The 13,553-nt window shown below is 45.7% G+C and overlaps 1 protein-coding gene across 1 annotated transcript in view; it reads left to right on the plus strand.

Annotated features, from left to right (window-relative positions):
* Positions 1-10,489, plus strand: part of T265_08740 (hypothetical protein) — a gene marked incomplete at both ends in the record, with an annotated part of 19,995 nt that extends 9,506 nt beyond the window's left edge. Inside the window, 5 exons of the mRNA XM_009174625.1 lie at positions 3,831-4,045; positions 6,237-6,486; positions 8,386-8,531; positions 8,709-8,725; positions 10,356-10,489. Coding sequence (XP_009172889.1) covers positions 3,831-4,045; positions 6,237-6,486; positions 8,386-8,531; positions 8,709-8,725; positions 10,356-10,489 — 762 coding nt within the window. The remainder of the gene's footprint in view (positions 1-3,830; positions 4,046-6,236; positions 6,487-8,385; positions 8,532-8,708; positions 8,726-10,355) is intronic.
* Between the last annotated feature and the right edge of the window lie 3,064 nt (positions 10,490-13,553).

Consider the following 13,553-nt stretch of genomic DNA (forward strand, 5'->3'; position numbering starts at 1 on the left):
GCTGCGGTGCGCTCCATATTACTATATGGATCAGAAACCCGCTGGCTGCGCGCCGAGGACGTCAAAAGACTTTCAGTGTTTGACCATCGGTGTCTTCGGAGCATTGCCCGAATCTGGTGGGAACGATCAGTAATTTCAGTGTTTGACCATCGGTGTCTTTGGAGTATTGCCATAATCTGGTGGGAACACCGGATCAGTAATTCTGAGGTACTTCGAATGGTATTCGGGAGAAATAACTCACCCTCGATAGATGAACTGATCACACTGCACAGGTTGCGTTGGCTTGGCCACGTGCTGCGTATGCCAGTCGACCGACTTCCTCGAAGGGCTCTTTTCGCCCAACCATGTGAAGGGTGGAAGAGAGCCAGAGGCGGTCAAACAATGACTTGGCAGCGAAGTATGAAAGCCATTACCAGCAAACTCAGCTGCGCTGGTCACTGCCGTCTTCCTGGATGGGGACCCCGAGACGGGCCACATCAATGGCTAGGGACATTATCAGACATGGCCCAGTCGCGCCCTCAATGGCGCTCATGCATCAAAGCTATTGCCTTCAATGAATAGCTCCTTTTCCACCCCCCCGCTTGACAACCCACTGACAGTGCTAGATTTATGTACCAATTTACCAGCTCGCGCGTGCAATGCGCAGCTGCCTCCCCCCTCCCCCAAATCATCGGTGAACGAAACTGTGGCAGCTACAACCAGTGTGCGACCAGTAAGCGGTTCTTACAGCTGACAATGATGATGATGATGATTACCCTGTGCGTCCTCGGGTTAGGTCAACATTCTGCAGCCGAGCAGGTCAGGCTATGGAGTCATCGGCTCCGGGCAGGGTCTTTAAAGTAAACCTTACTGTCCACTCCCTCGCGTATCAGACTTTTAAGTCAGGTTAGGGGAAGGGTCCTCAATCAAAACCCTACATCATCCCACTGCCTTGGGAGTCAGACTTTTGAGTCAAAGGTTCAAGATAAGGTACCTCTACCAAACGCCCTTCGTCAGCCTGAGCAACCGGGAAGTATCATTTGCCCGCACAGTTCTGTGTACACTGATGCCCCTCCACAGCCCCTTTCCACTACACAAACAAGCGTTGCTGGGTCATTTTCACGTAACCTGGCAACCACCAAGTGCAAATCAACCATGGATCCATTTTGTCTACGTGGCCATCAGACACCGATTGAAAGCCACAATTCAAGGCTGTCTTTCCTTCTGGGGAACACAATTTGATTCCAATCACGCTATGGTGCGTGAGCGCCTGACAGTTCGTTTACCATCAGACCGTTGCATGTCAGCAAGAAGCATGCTACTCCACAATATCAGAAGAACTTATCATAGCTCAACAATATTGGTCTGAGCACGCCCAACCCCCCCCCCGCCGTAAACCAATACCGTACTGGTAGCGAATATATGGATTAAGCATGACAGAATGTGAAAGGATCTATGTTAGCGGCCTTCAGTGCTATCTGTCCGACTCCGATACAATCAAATGACCACTGGAAACCATCGGGGTCTCTAATCCTGACGGATGTCAGGAAACCCATACCGGCAGGCAACGAGTACGACGGCGCACGCAGATTCATCGAGCGCCAAATATTGAAAAGCCTAATGTCAGCTCTGGTGGATATCAAAAGCCCAGGATACGGAGGAGGCTTTTACTACCCGAAATAACCGTACTGTTTATCAACTAATACGATCGACCGGCCCTAGGGAAGCAATGCTCAGTGGAACGATGTGAAAAAGATGGCTCATCAATTCGCTCGCAGAACCATCAACTGGAAAGATGGGCCGGACATTTCGAAGAGCTGTTTAACCGGCCTCCTGCAACAGCCTTTGAAGATAGTGCATACGGGCAAATTGAATGTAAACCTCAATGACCGGTCGGTAGAAATAAAGTACGAAATATCCGTACTGAAACGTGATAAGGCATCAGGACTGGACGGTCTGTATCAAGTCCTCTTCAAAGAAGGCGGGGAATTCCTCGCGAGCTATCTAACGAAGCTCATTGGTTCGATAGGGATCGAGTAGAGTGCCTGCCGAATGGGGCATATCGACACTTATTCTTGTCTTCAAAAAGGGCACACAGGCGCTGTGTGGCATTAGCATGGTAGCTGCGGCATCGCAGGTCGTCTCTGGTCTTATCCTTCGAAACTTTAGTAAACTTACGGAGAGACAGATCCGTCAAAACCAAGCCGAGTCCCGTCCTGCAAGAGGATGTATCTCATCATCACTGCTAACTGTTAGAACCCCGTACTTGTCGTAAATTGACTATCTGCCACAGTTTTGTTCACCCATGATTTAGGGAGGTGGGGTATGTAGCTGATAAATTGTTGCGCAAATACGGCACTGTCAGTGGACTGTTAAGTGGGGGAATTGGAAGGGGAGCTATGCGCTGAAGGCGATAGCTTGGATACGCGAGCGTTATTGCGTGCGCGACTGAGCCATGTATGACAATGTCTTTAACCATTGATGTGGCATGTCTCGGGGTCCCCATCCAGAAAGACGGCAGTGACCAGCGCAGCTGAGTTTGCTGGTATTGGTTTTTATACTTCGCTGCCAAGTCCTTGACCGCCTCTGGCTCGTTTCCACCCATCTGCGTAAAGAACCCCTCCAGGAAGTCGGTCGATTGGCATACAGAATATGTGGCCAAGCCAGCTCAACCTATGCAGTCTGACCAGTTCATCATTCTAGGTTGAGTTCTTCTTCCGATGTATCCTACCACATTTTCACCCTGCGACAGGCTCTGGAACAGCAACACTGCCTTATAGTGTTGGTCTTCTTTGACTTGAAAGCTACCTTTGACTCTATGAACCGTCAGACAATATGGCAATGTTTGAAGCTGAGATGTTCCCCAGAAATTCTTGACTCTTCTTAAGATGCTTTATGCCAACTCCCACGGATGATTGGTCTACGGGAAGCTCACGTAAGTTCACCACACCAAGTAATGTCATACAAGGCTCCCCTCTTTCACCTTCCCCCTTAGACAATTACGAGAGATCCACTCTTAGCCTCCAATGCCTGTGGAGTCGAAGCGCTTCATGTCATTCGCTCACATATATCGAGCACGCTTAGCTCTTGCAGGATCTGACCCCGTGGTAATGCAATATTAAACAGTCTAAATAATTTTGTCTCACAGTTTGGTATGTATTTCATACTTGCAAATTGTAAACTGCTACTGCAAGACTGAGTGGGCTCTAACCCCAACCTCATCCTTGTGGATGAGCCGATTTAGTTAGTAAACGAATTCGTCTACCTGGACAGCTGCATCATTCACGGTGCTCTCGCGAAAGGTGATATTTCCATCCTGATCCGGAAGGCCACAGCAGCTTTCGTGAACCGGCATTCGAAGAGGTATTTTGAGTGCGTTATTTTGGCTATTTTCTCGAATGTCTCGCATCGCGATTACCGCTGTTGGGATTTTTGGTCTTGTGTTGGTTCGACTGGCGTAGGTCGTCGACAACCTGCTGACCCAGGCATTCGACATCGGGTTATTTTAAAAAGTCAAAACTGCGATATACTCAAGTAGTACAGATAGGGTGATGCACCTTGGTTCGAACCCGACCTCTGCCTCTCAACTTTTTGTGTTTAGGATTGGGCGACCTGGCGATATCCCAGCCGGCGTGTCTCCTTCAGATTGCATGGCAGATAGGCACCGGAAGGGTGTTACAGCTGGACGATTCTTTTTATATTTTCACCATGGTTCTCGCAACAGGAATGAATCGTCATTAGAGATAGCAATGTCTGTTTACTACTTTCTTATCGTCATTTAAGTCAGTTTTGATTATGTCACCCAGAGATTTAATAATCTTGACTAATTACTCTTTTGCTATTCCCTTCAGGTTCGTCTGGCAAATTTGATGCGTGTCCTTGGATCGGATGCGGTTCAAGATCCAAGCAAGGTGGAGGCGTATGTTCGTGCTCAGATGGAGTCTCGGAAACGAGCCCATGAAGCAGCAAATGCTGCACGCAAGCTCACAAAAGAGCAGGCTCGCTACAAACGCATCAAAAAGATCAAAGAGGACACAAGCCAAGCCGTTCACGTCAGTGTGTATAGGTAAGGAGCGTCGCTAATCAACACTACTGTGTTACGTCGACTTTTCATTTCACAGCGAACCTGCGAGCATCGTCATCAATGAACAAATATGCTTGCATTTTCAGTTGATATGTATGATGAAGCTGTTGCATCCAGAAACTCGCTGGAGTTCCTCGTAGTCACATGATGTACATCACGCGAGCTGTCTCGAGGTTCCGTTGCGAAAATGTTAAATGAAACTTCTTTTGTTTCTCAATTAAATAGTATGGGATGGTTACTCGGAGTTCACAAGTACATGAAATAACCAACTCGATCTTCAAGTCAGAATTGAAAATTCCAAGTTTCCAGAAACAGCCTACTCAGTAAGCCCCAAACAGGATAAAACCGGTAGTGGGTTGTATACAGATTTAGAGAATTCTCCCATGATACTTATTTCTTAATTACATGCACTTTGGCCTTCATGCACCTCTCATTTAACGACAATAAGTTGGATTTCAGCGAAGTGGTCCGACAGGAGCTCCGTTTTCAAATTAGGGCTAATCTATTCTTTGGATGTATGTGCGATGTTGTGGCATAGGTACAAGTAAACTCGCGTAATCCTCATTCCGCCGAACAATTAACCAATATTTACTAATAAACGTTGTCGAAGCTCCTCACAGAGAAAACCCATGGTTTGAGTCCGCATCGGTCACCCTGATGCGTCCCTCTTGGACATGGTGGTCCTTCATCGCTTCGGTTCTTTCCGGTCGTTGCGGCTGCACTTTACAGTTGTGCCCGACTTTCAAGATTTCGTGCAATACGATGGTGTACCAGCAAGACCACGACGCCGACTTTTGTGGGTGACTTCAGGGCTTCCGTCTTATTTAGTGGTATTTACTCTGTCCGTTCTTCACTAGCAGTTTTTCTCGAAAATCTATAAATTATCAAGTTCAGTGTGGATACGGTATGAAAGCACAGATCACACCAGTTTGACTGGACCCTATACCCCCCAGTCGCCAGTTGCCCTTACCTCATCTTCAGTTTTCATTTCAAATTACGGGTTGATGTATGGATACAGGAATAGTAACATTTAGTTACTCCATCTCCTTAGAAACTGATGGTAACCGGGCCCACCGAGCTCGAGACATCTCACCGGTTAAGGTGCGAAACTGCTGACTGGGAGGTTCATTGTTCGAACACATTCCTGGGTTTTATCAGTCAGTCCAGGCTAGGGTAACCTGGCAACACGACTCTCTTGCCTCATTCGAGTTTCGCGACAGCTGTGCACCGACAGAACCCCAAGACTGAATTATCATTTTTTTAACGATTATTTATTACATCAGAATAGATCAACGGGTCTCTAGACGTGATGGGTCGGACTGATTGAACCATCGCCCGCCTCCAATGTAGTGTCGCAACCGACGATCCCAGCAGTACTTGCTCCCCTGAGTTACTTTTAGTGTTTGGAGGCTATAGGGAGGCTTTATGTGAAACGGTGACTGGATACAGGAATAGTAACATTTAGTTACTCCATCTCCTTAGAAACTGATGGTAACCGGGCCCACCGAGCTCGAGACATCTCACCGGTTAAGGTGCGAAACTGCTGACTGGGAGGTTCATTGTTCGAACACATTCCTGGGTTTTATCAGTCAGTCCAGGCTAGGGTAACCTGGCAACACGACTCTCTTGCCTCATTCGAGTTTCGCGACAGCTGTGCACCGACAGAACCCCAAGAATTAATTATCATTTTTTTAACGATTATTTATTACATCAGAATAGATCAACGGGTCTCTAGACGTGATGGGTCGGACTGATTGAACCATCGCCCGCCTCCAATGTAGTGTCGCAACCGACGATCCCAGCAGTACTTGCTCCCCTGAGTTACTTTTAGTGTTTGGAGGCTATAGGGAGGCTTTATGTGAAACGGTGACCATTATTGGTTAAGGATAGAATAAATGTTTGGGTGGTGTAAAGTATATGTCGTAAAAAACAGAAGTTACTTGAACAAGTATTTCACATCAGCGTGCAACTGTCCACCTTGGAATCGCTGGGTACTTGTCGAATACTGCGTATTACCGTTCTATGCAATACCCCTCATGTTATTTTCTCCACTATTCTATCCGTCATCTGTTCTCGCTAGTTCCCGGTGATTCGCTTAGCGGGGCATGTGGTTGGTGTACATGTTTTTCTGTCCTTGTTTAGCTTCCTGCATTATTCTATTTCCTTGTTTCAGAGTAAAGGACTTTTCCAATCCTTCGCATCGCTTCAAGGTGGAAACAAACGCCAATCAACTTCTGATGACTGGCTTGGTTGCACTTCACACCGACTGCAATGTTGTCGTGGTTGAGGGTGGTCCACGTCAGCAGCGCAAGTTTGAACGATTAATGTTGCATAGGATCAAGTGGCACGAAACCAAACGCGGCCGGGACGAGGGAAATCAGAACGCGAACTCCGCTGAATCGGGATGCCAATTGGTTTGGAAGGTAGGAGGCTAACTACTGGGTTTTTGTTTTAGAGAGGAACCGGGGTAGTCGTATTTTGTTGACCACTATCAATCTCTATAGAGAAAGCTTGATATGTGGCTGCCACACAACATACACTGGTGTACCTTTTACACATCCTGGATAGTTGTAGTTTGAAACTTTCGTTGGAAACCGAGCGTTTTCATATGATCCTTCTGACAGTGTTTTGAATAGCAAGCACACACTAAGTAGGTACTGTCGTTTTGTTCTCGAGGCCACTTTCACCTGTTTCCCGCTGATGCTGTCGTGAGAATGCTTATTTTCGTGACATACATGCTACCCGCATGTGATTGAAATGGTGATTGAATCGCCGTAACCGGAAGGAAGCTGCCTTGGTGACACTGGTTTAGGCAGTACCACGTTTCGGGCACCATCTCACTTCCCATTCAGCCTAACATTTCTGGAGCTATCGCATATCTACACTTTTTCCATTTTCCCATCACTCTCGTGTGGCTCGGCCATGTGCTTCTCATGCGGAAACGTCTTCCGAGATGAGTGTTCTCTGTGCCTGCCACACAATTGCGTAAAGAAAGGTGCGAAAGAGATTACAGAGAGTTTGGGTGGTGTTGGTGCAGTGCACCTGCAAGGTTGGGGATCCCCGTGACCTCTGCTGCGCTCGGCTGGAGACATTGCAAGAAACAGCAGCTGACCGATATCAGTGGCGTTCGTGTTTTCAGTTTCTTCTCAGTTTGAGCACTTGGAGGTGTAGGCACCTCCGAATGCCTTCTATAGGTCAATATCAGGCCCCCTCCTTCATCCACTCTTTTGTTTTCATTTTTAGGCTTTAAATATCATTAGATTCTGGTTTTGGTGAACAGTCCTGGGACCCTACTACGGTAGATTTGGGACAAAAACAGTTTGAATACCATTGGAGTAGATTGCCTCGACAGTGACTTCAGTCCTCATAAAGGACCCTTGTGGAAACCATCGTGGCGTCAAGCTGTTATCCTCCGTATCTAAGGTACTCTGCTGTATGATTTTGCACAGGTTGATCAATTACCCGGAGAGACAGGTTGGTGAAGTTCAAACTGAGTTTCGCTCTGACCGAGGATGCAGCGACCATATCTTTAGCTAGAGACAAGTTCCTTTTCGGCTTCCCACGTTGGGCGGTTTTCTTTATCTGTAGACTGCTTTTGACCCTGTGGATCGTAAGAAAATTTTGCGACTTTTGGCGATCAACAGTGCCCCTTTCAAATTTATGTCCCTGATGAGGGCACTGTGTGCGAATTTCTGTGGACGGTTACACAGTGATCTTTCGCCTCACTTCACCACCTCTTGTGGTGTAAGACAAGGCTGCTTGAAACATACATGTAAATCAATGAGACTAAGCGTTGAGTTTGAACTGACTGACGACCTTTGGGCTGATACTCCTTTGGGGATTTTGACGAAAAGCCAGCTATTCAGAATACACCATATCCTCGTGATCTACACGTTCGCTTGTGGGATGTGAGTTAACATAGTTGATATCAGGACGATGAGACTGTTTTGCTTCACCTGGAATCGAAACCATACTAGATCTTTGTGTAATTCCATGGATCGCCTCATATCAAGATTGTGTTGGAAAATTCTACTGGTTCTTCAACTCGATTCATCATCATTATCAGCTGTAATAACCGCGTACTTATCGTACAGTGGTTGTAGGTTCCACAGTACCACACGCGTGATTGTGCCTGCGAAATTATGGAGTTTCTTCATGCGTTTACACTGCACCTTAGTTGTCTGCTTCAATGAGTTGTTGCTCCTGCTTGCAGTTGGCTCATGTTGCATTATTTGGGGTTGTTGGTTGCATTTAGAGTATTGGTTCTCAATATATATCATTCTTTGAAACCCAAATAATATCCACCCTCTTTTATTGTACAGGGCACTGTTGGCCAACGGGCGTTTGATAAAGTTCAGTTTCGAGCGTGTCCTACGGAGCTGTTTGCCCGGGAGCAATTCCGTAAACGAGATGTGGAGCACTACTGGGATCTTTGTTACAGTGGCGCTATTTTAGAGGCCACCGGACAGTGAACAGACAGCCTCATGTGCACATTACTTTCTACCTTCTGAGTTTTGTTGATATTTTCTGTGACTATTCAGCTCACATGTAAATACATTTGCTCACTTCGACATGTCTTTTGCTTAATGATTCTGGGCGGAACGACATATAACCAACTTTCTCTTCCTTCTGCGTTGTGATGCAGATATGCTTTTGAAAAGGGTAAGAACACGGTTGCTATGTTGGTGTATTTTCACGTTCCAGTCGAATGAAATTTTATTCCTGCCATTTTCTGCGGTGGACCGTTCCGTGCATGTTAAGCTTCCGTTTTTTCTACGTTGATCCTTTTTGGTATGGTTGATATGTGTAACTCTACTTCCGTCTGTTTATTTAAAAACTCGTTGCCTCACGATAATGACAACCATAGAGTTTCTAACGTAGATTCTCAGTTGTTTGCGTAGTTGGTAACTCCTTGAGTTACCAACCTACCTACCAGGTGAGCGACGCATCGTTTTGTTCCTTTGTTTGTCGCTACATGAACTATCTGAAATCGTTTCTTGTTTTAGTCTTTAATATATTGGTCTGGTGTTTTTTTCTATTATAGAGCACACTGTCTGGATCTATCTTCCAGGTTGAGCTGGAACTACGTGTTTACTTCACTTGTTGGTTTTCATAACAGCTGCAACCTGTTACGTCGAGGGCGAACACCTTCAGGGCCAGGTCAAATAACTTATAAGACATTTAGATAGATCTCACTCAGAATCAGGGCGCACTGCCAGAAAAATTTGCATACAATCCATCCGTCGTTGTACCCTTCATAAGTTGAGCCGAATGTTCTATGAGTCGTATAGTTGAATTGTCTTCAGAGGTGTATCTTGTCCACTGGGAAAAGGTCTCATCAGGTTTTTGGTTCAAGGTTCAGCACGGGAGTAGTACCCTCCTCAGTGAGCATTTCATTGGTTGGTATCCTACATGCGTTTTTAACGAACGATGTGAATCAATGGTCGTATGCATGGGAGAGGTAAATGGTCCTCATCCGGCGGTTTTGAACCTCAGGTGATCGGTCTCACCTAACGTAACATAAGCAGCCTGTGCGCAGAATTGTCAGTTTGTCCTGATATCCATAATTAGAGCCTACCGTTAATCCTTGTGCAAGGTCGCTACTTTTTGAATGATCAATGTTGCTAGCATCCGTAGTAAGCACCAGTGCTTTATTGTGGTTTTTTAAACAAGGTAGTTACGATTTGTGCGAATTCCTCAAGTGGATTCAAGAGAAATGAGCATTTTTTCATCAATTAAGCTAAAAGGGTTAGGCATCGGAGATCGACACTTGATGTAATTGTCTCCGAACCTTGCACAACCAACTGATACATATCCGATCAAAACTTAAATTAGAATACCTTTAGGAGCCTAGTGCGAACATGTCTTTCATCTCCTGTTTGCGTCAGCGCTTCGTGCTGGTGTGCTTACTCACTCAGTCATAACTCATTCCTTTGAGCACTCGTCATCATTAGACTGTGCAACCAATGTACCAGTTTTACTAAGTGACCGCATGATTATATTCTATGGGACATGTAAACAGGTGATGGCTTGTTGGTCAGTCGTATGTCCATTTCCGACTCCTGCTATTCACAGTGCACGAATCTACTTAACTGTTTCTTCTTCATGGGTGCGGCTTGAAGGGAAGAGCCATTAATATCCCAACGACAAACTCTCAGATGTTGTGGGGTTTGCGGGATGCGTATTGTTCACATTCACATCACTTTCGTCCTCCGGTCCTGGCGCAGTTATTATGATGGATTCAAATCAAAGGGGCGGGGGAAGCACTGAACTCGATTCTCGCTCTTATTAGAGCGAATCAACAGTGCATATCCAATGGCCGTGCCAGGGTTTGAACTTGAATACCTGATATGCAAGGGGAACGTGTTATCACTATTCCGCCAGCGCACGTTGGACGCATATGAATTCTCACGTCTGAAAGGGTGAAAACGTTCACTCGTGAAGGGATGTATATCACTTGCGGACACTCGTTTTCAGATGAAACCATCGAAGACGTCGCAGACATTGCCCAAAAACAAATTATTCAAATTGCGCAATGCCTGAAGGTTCCAAGTATATTTCAGTGACATCACAATCAAAATGATTTTAGTGCTCAAGATCATGAGTCAGACCAGTCGATGTTGCTGAAATTCCCATCAGTTTCACGAGTAGAATCAAAATGGAGGTCTGTGTTTCGTCCAAACATGCTTAATGCACACAGACATCGGGCAGAATATGCTTATTACCCGTATACCCCAGGTAGGAAGAATCGTAAACAATAGCCCGGATGAGAACAAACAAGAATCATACATTTCGATACAATACTATTTAGGTCGGGGAAAGCTTTGGACAACCCAACATCGGTTTACCCCTCGTTAGGTCTCGTCAAGTGGGCGTAGTCCCCGAATTTCTATCAATTTCTTTCCTCAACACCAAATTTGGCTTACTTGTTGGTCGGGGGTTATTCGTAAATTATGTTGTTACTGGGGGACGCAGTGGAGTCTCAGCCGAACCCTCATCTATGGCATTATTCAACAACGGCAGCATATTCATTTGGTCGGACCATAGTGGTCTCATAGCTCGAACACCCGCTCAGTGCCACAAGTAGTCCTTATCGTGAAGGAGGAGCACGTTTGATTAGAGTTTAATGCAAGCTTAGATCTTTCTGAACTCGGGTTATCCGAATTTGGTTCGACGATGGTTTCACTCCATATTACATATTACATTAGAAACGCACCTCCATCCATCCCCATTTATCCTATTAAAACTGGTAAAACAAAGCAGCGACGATCGACTAACACATGGAGTTGGGCGTAGAAAACCAACCAGAAGCGCTGTTTGTGTCTTTTGTGCTATCGATAATTGACCCGAAAAGCATTGCACAGGACTAGCAGGACGCTTGTTTAATTTAGAGTAGAGCGACCGGCTGAATTCGGTGTGTGTAGGAAGTAATTTCTTGGCTTGGCTCCATTGCTGTTGCGCATTCAGGGACCTGTTTAGCTTTTAGGCCACTGGCTGCTGGCTATAATTGTGAGCTGACTGCGGCTATCACTCTGTTGCTGTTGGCAAAACTAATCATCCTGTTCTACTGTAGTGTGTGGAGAAGGAAACGTTTAGATTTCACGGGACCGCTTAACTGGATATGTGGGCTGAGTGTGTTTTTGCGCACTTCGGCTTGTAAAGTTTTCGTGATTTAGAAGAGTACATGACATCGGAATTCTTAACGTTGCTCAGTTGAGAGGACTTCTTTCCTTCGGAAAAAAGATAAGCGATATTAGGGGAAGTAGTGCACCATTCTTCGGAATCGTTCGATTTCTGGGGTCAGGTGAAAAACTGGTTCGATCAAATACACTGTATAGGGGATTGTTTCACAGTAAATCACGGAAATTTTGTTTAAATTTAAAACTTCTTCATTTGTTTGGCTGACTAGTGGTCAGCCATTGGGACATTTCAGTGTAATCCAGTATCCACATTCACATATACTGTCACGCATCCAGAAGTAAGAAAAACGGTACTGATGGATTCTGCTTATTGGTAGAGTACTTCTGATTTATGGTCCTGGATGCATACCGAAACAGATGCAACGTGCACATTAATCAGTCATTCAAACTTATGTCCTGTGTACTTTCTCATCACGCCGCATTCAGGGTCATATCACTGCAAATGGTGAGATGCGTCAGTGGTTAGAGCGCAAATTTACTGACCGGAAGGTACGTGGTTCGAACCCGGCTTCTGCATCTCAACTTCTGCAGTATCCCAGCTCTTGTGCTTCCTTCGGGTGGCGTGGAAGCTAGGCACCGAAAAGGTGCTACAGCTGAACTCAGGACAGCAAATCAATGCGGTCGAAAGTAAAAGTGACTCATCACGTTATCGGCTTTGTTCTTCTTGTTCCTCAGTTACCTGGTAAATAAGACACAATGTTTCGAACTGTCAAGTGCGACAGTTTGCTCAAGCCTAGACAAGCAGTCGAAATGCAGAGTTTCGAACCACAGACGTTCAGGTCAGAAAGTTCACTCACTAACCACTGATCTATCACGCACTCAACGACTGATACCGTTGAGTTACCCTACTAAGTCGCACTTCACAGCTAACTGTACTTACAAGCCGAGGTATTCGGTCCAGCTGATTGACGGTTGCTGTTCAACGTGGCAGCGACCGCAGTGGATATGACAAGTTATCGACGTGTGATAGTCGGTGAAGTCAGTATACGAAAATAATGTATATTAGGAAACATCAAGAGTAACTTCTTGATGTGGGGTAATTTCGATATGAATCCGTACCTTGAGCACTTAAAATCCTCAACACGAGCCATTTTCCAACAGCTGTTTTAGCTCTGTTCGCTCTACCGCTCAGGTGACAGCGAATTCGACTATCAAGCTTGATAACGCTAACATCCGTGTTGTTCTCTACACCATATCCTTTTTTGTTCCTTATTATCCTTCGGGAAACCTAGTCTGGTGGCACAACGGAAAATTGCACAATAATTTTGGCTGAGACACACGATCGTTGGACTTGTTAAGATGTGCACCAAATACCCCAATTCACAAACATATTACCTGGCGTGATCGGGTAGCAGCAGGCCTTCGGTGTGCAGATCACGACTCTGGTCCTCATAGGACCGTTTGCCTGACCTCCCTAGACGAACCAGTGGTTGATGGTCTATATGCGCTGTTTGGCGAATACATGAACCGTCAGGCTGGAATGTCTAGCCATATCAGCACCAGAATGTTGTTATCCACTGCCTTAGTTGATGAACAGTCGTTGCCTTGATCATTCTACTAGAGAGCCACGTTGTACCATACATACAGCTTATTTTGCACTTTTAAACTAAAGATCCTTGCTGATACAATACAGAAACCTGCCATTTGGCCTGTCGTCACTGAGGTGGAGCCGGATTTTGACTGCCGAATTTGACACCAGTGAACTGACACCGAATAGATACTCCCTATAATATAGGCTCACTCTTTATCAACCTTGCTGTCCCGATAGTGATTGAGCCAGTTAGAATAAC

This window comes from Opisthorchis viverrini (assembly GCF_000715545.1).
Source record: "Opisthorchis viverrini unplaced genomic scaffold opera_v5_238, whole genome shotgun sequence".
In the NCBI taxonomy this organism is placed as follows: domain Eukaryota; kingdom Metazoa; phylum Platyhelminthes; class Trematoda; order Opisthorchiida; family Opisthorchiidae; genus Opisthorchis; species Opisthorchis viverrini.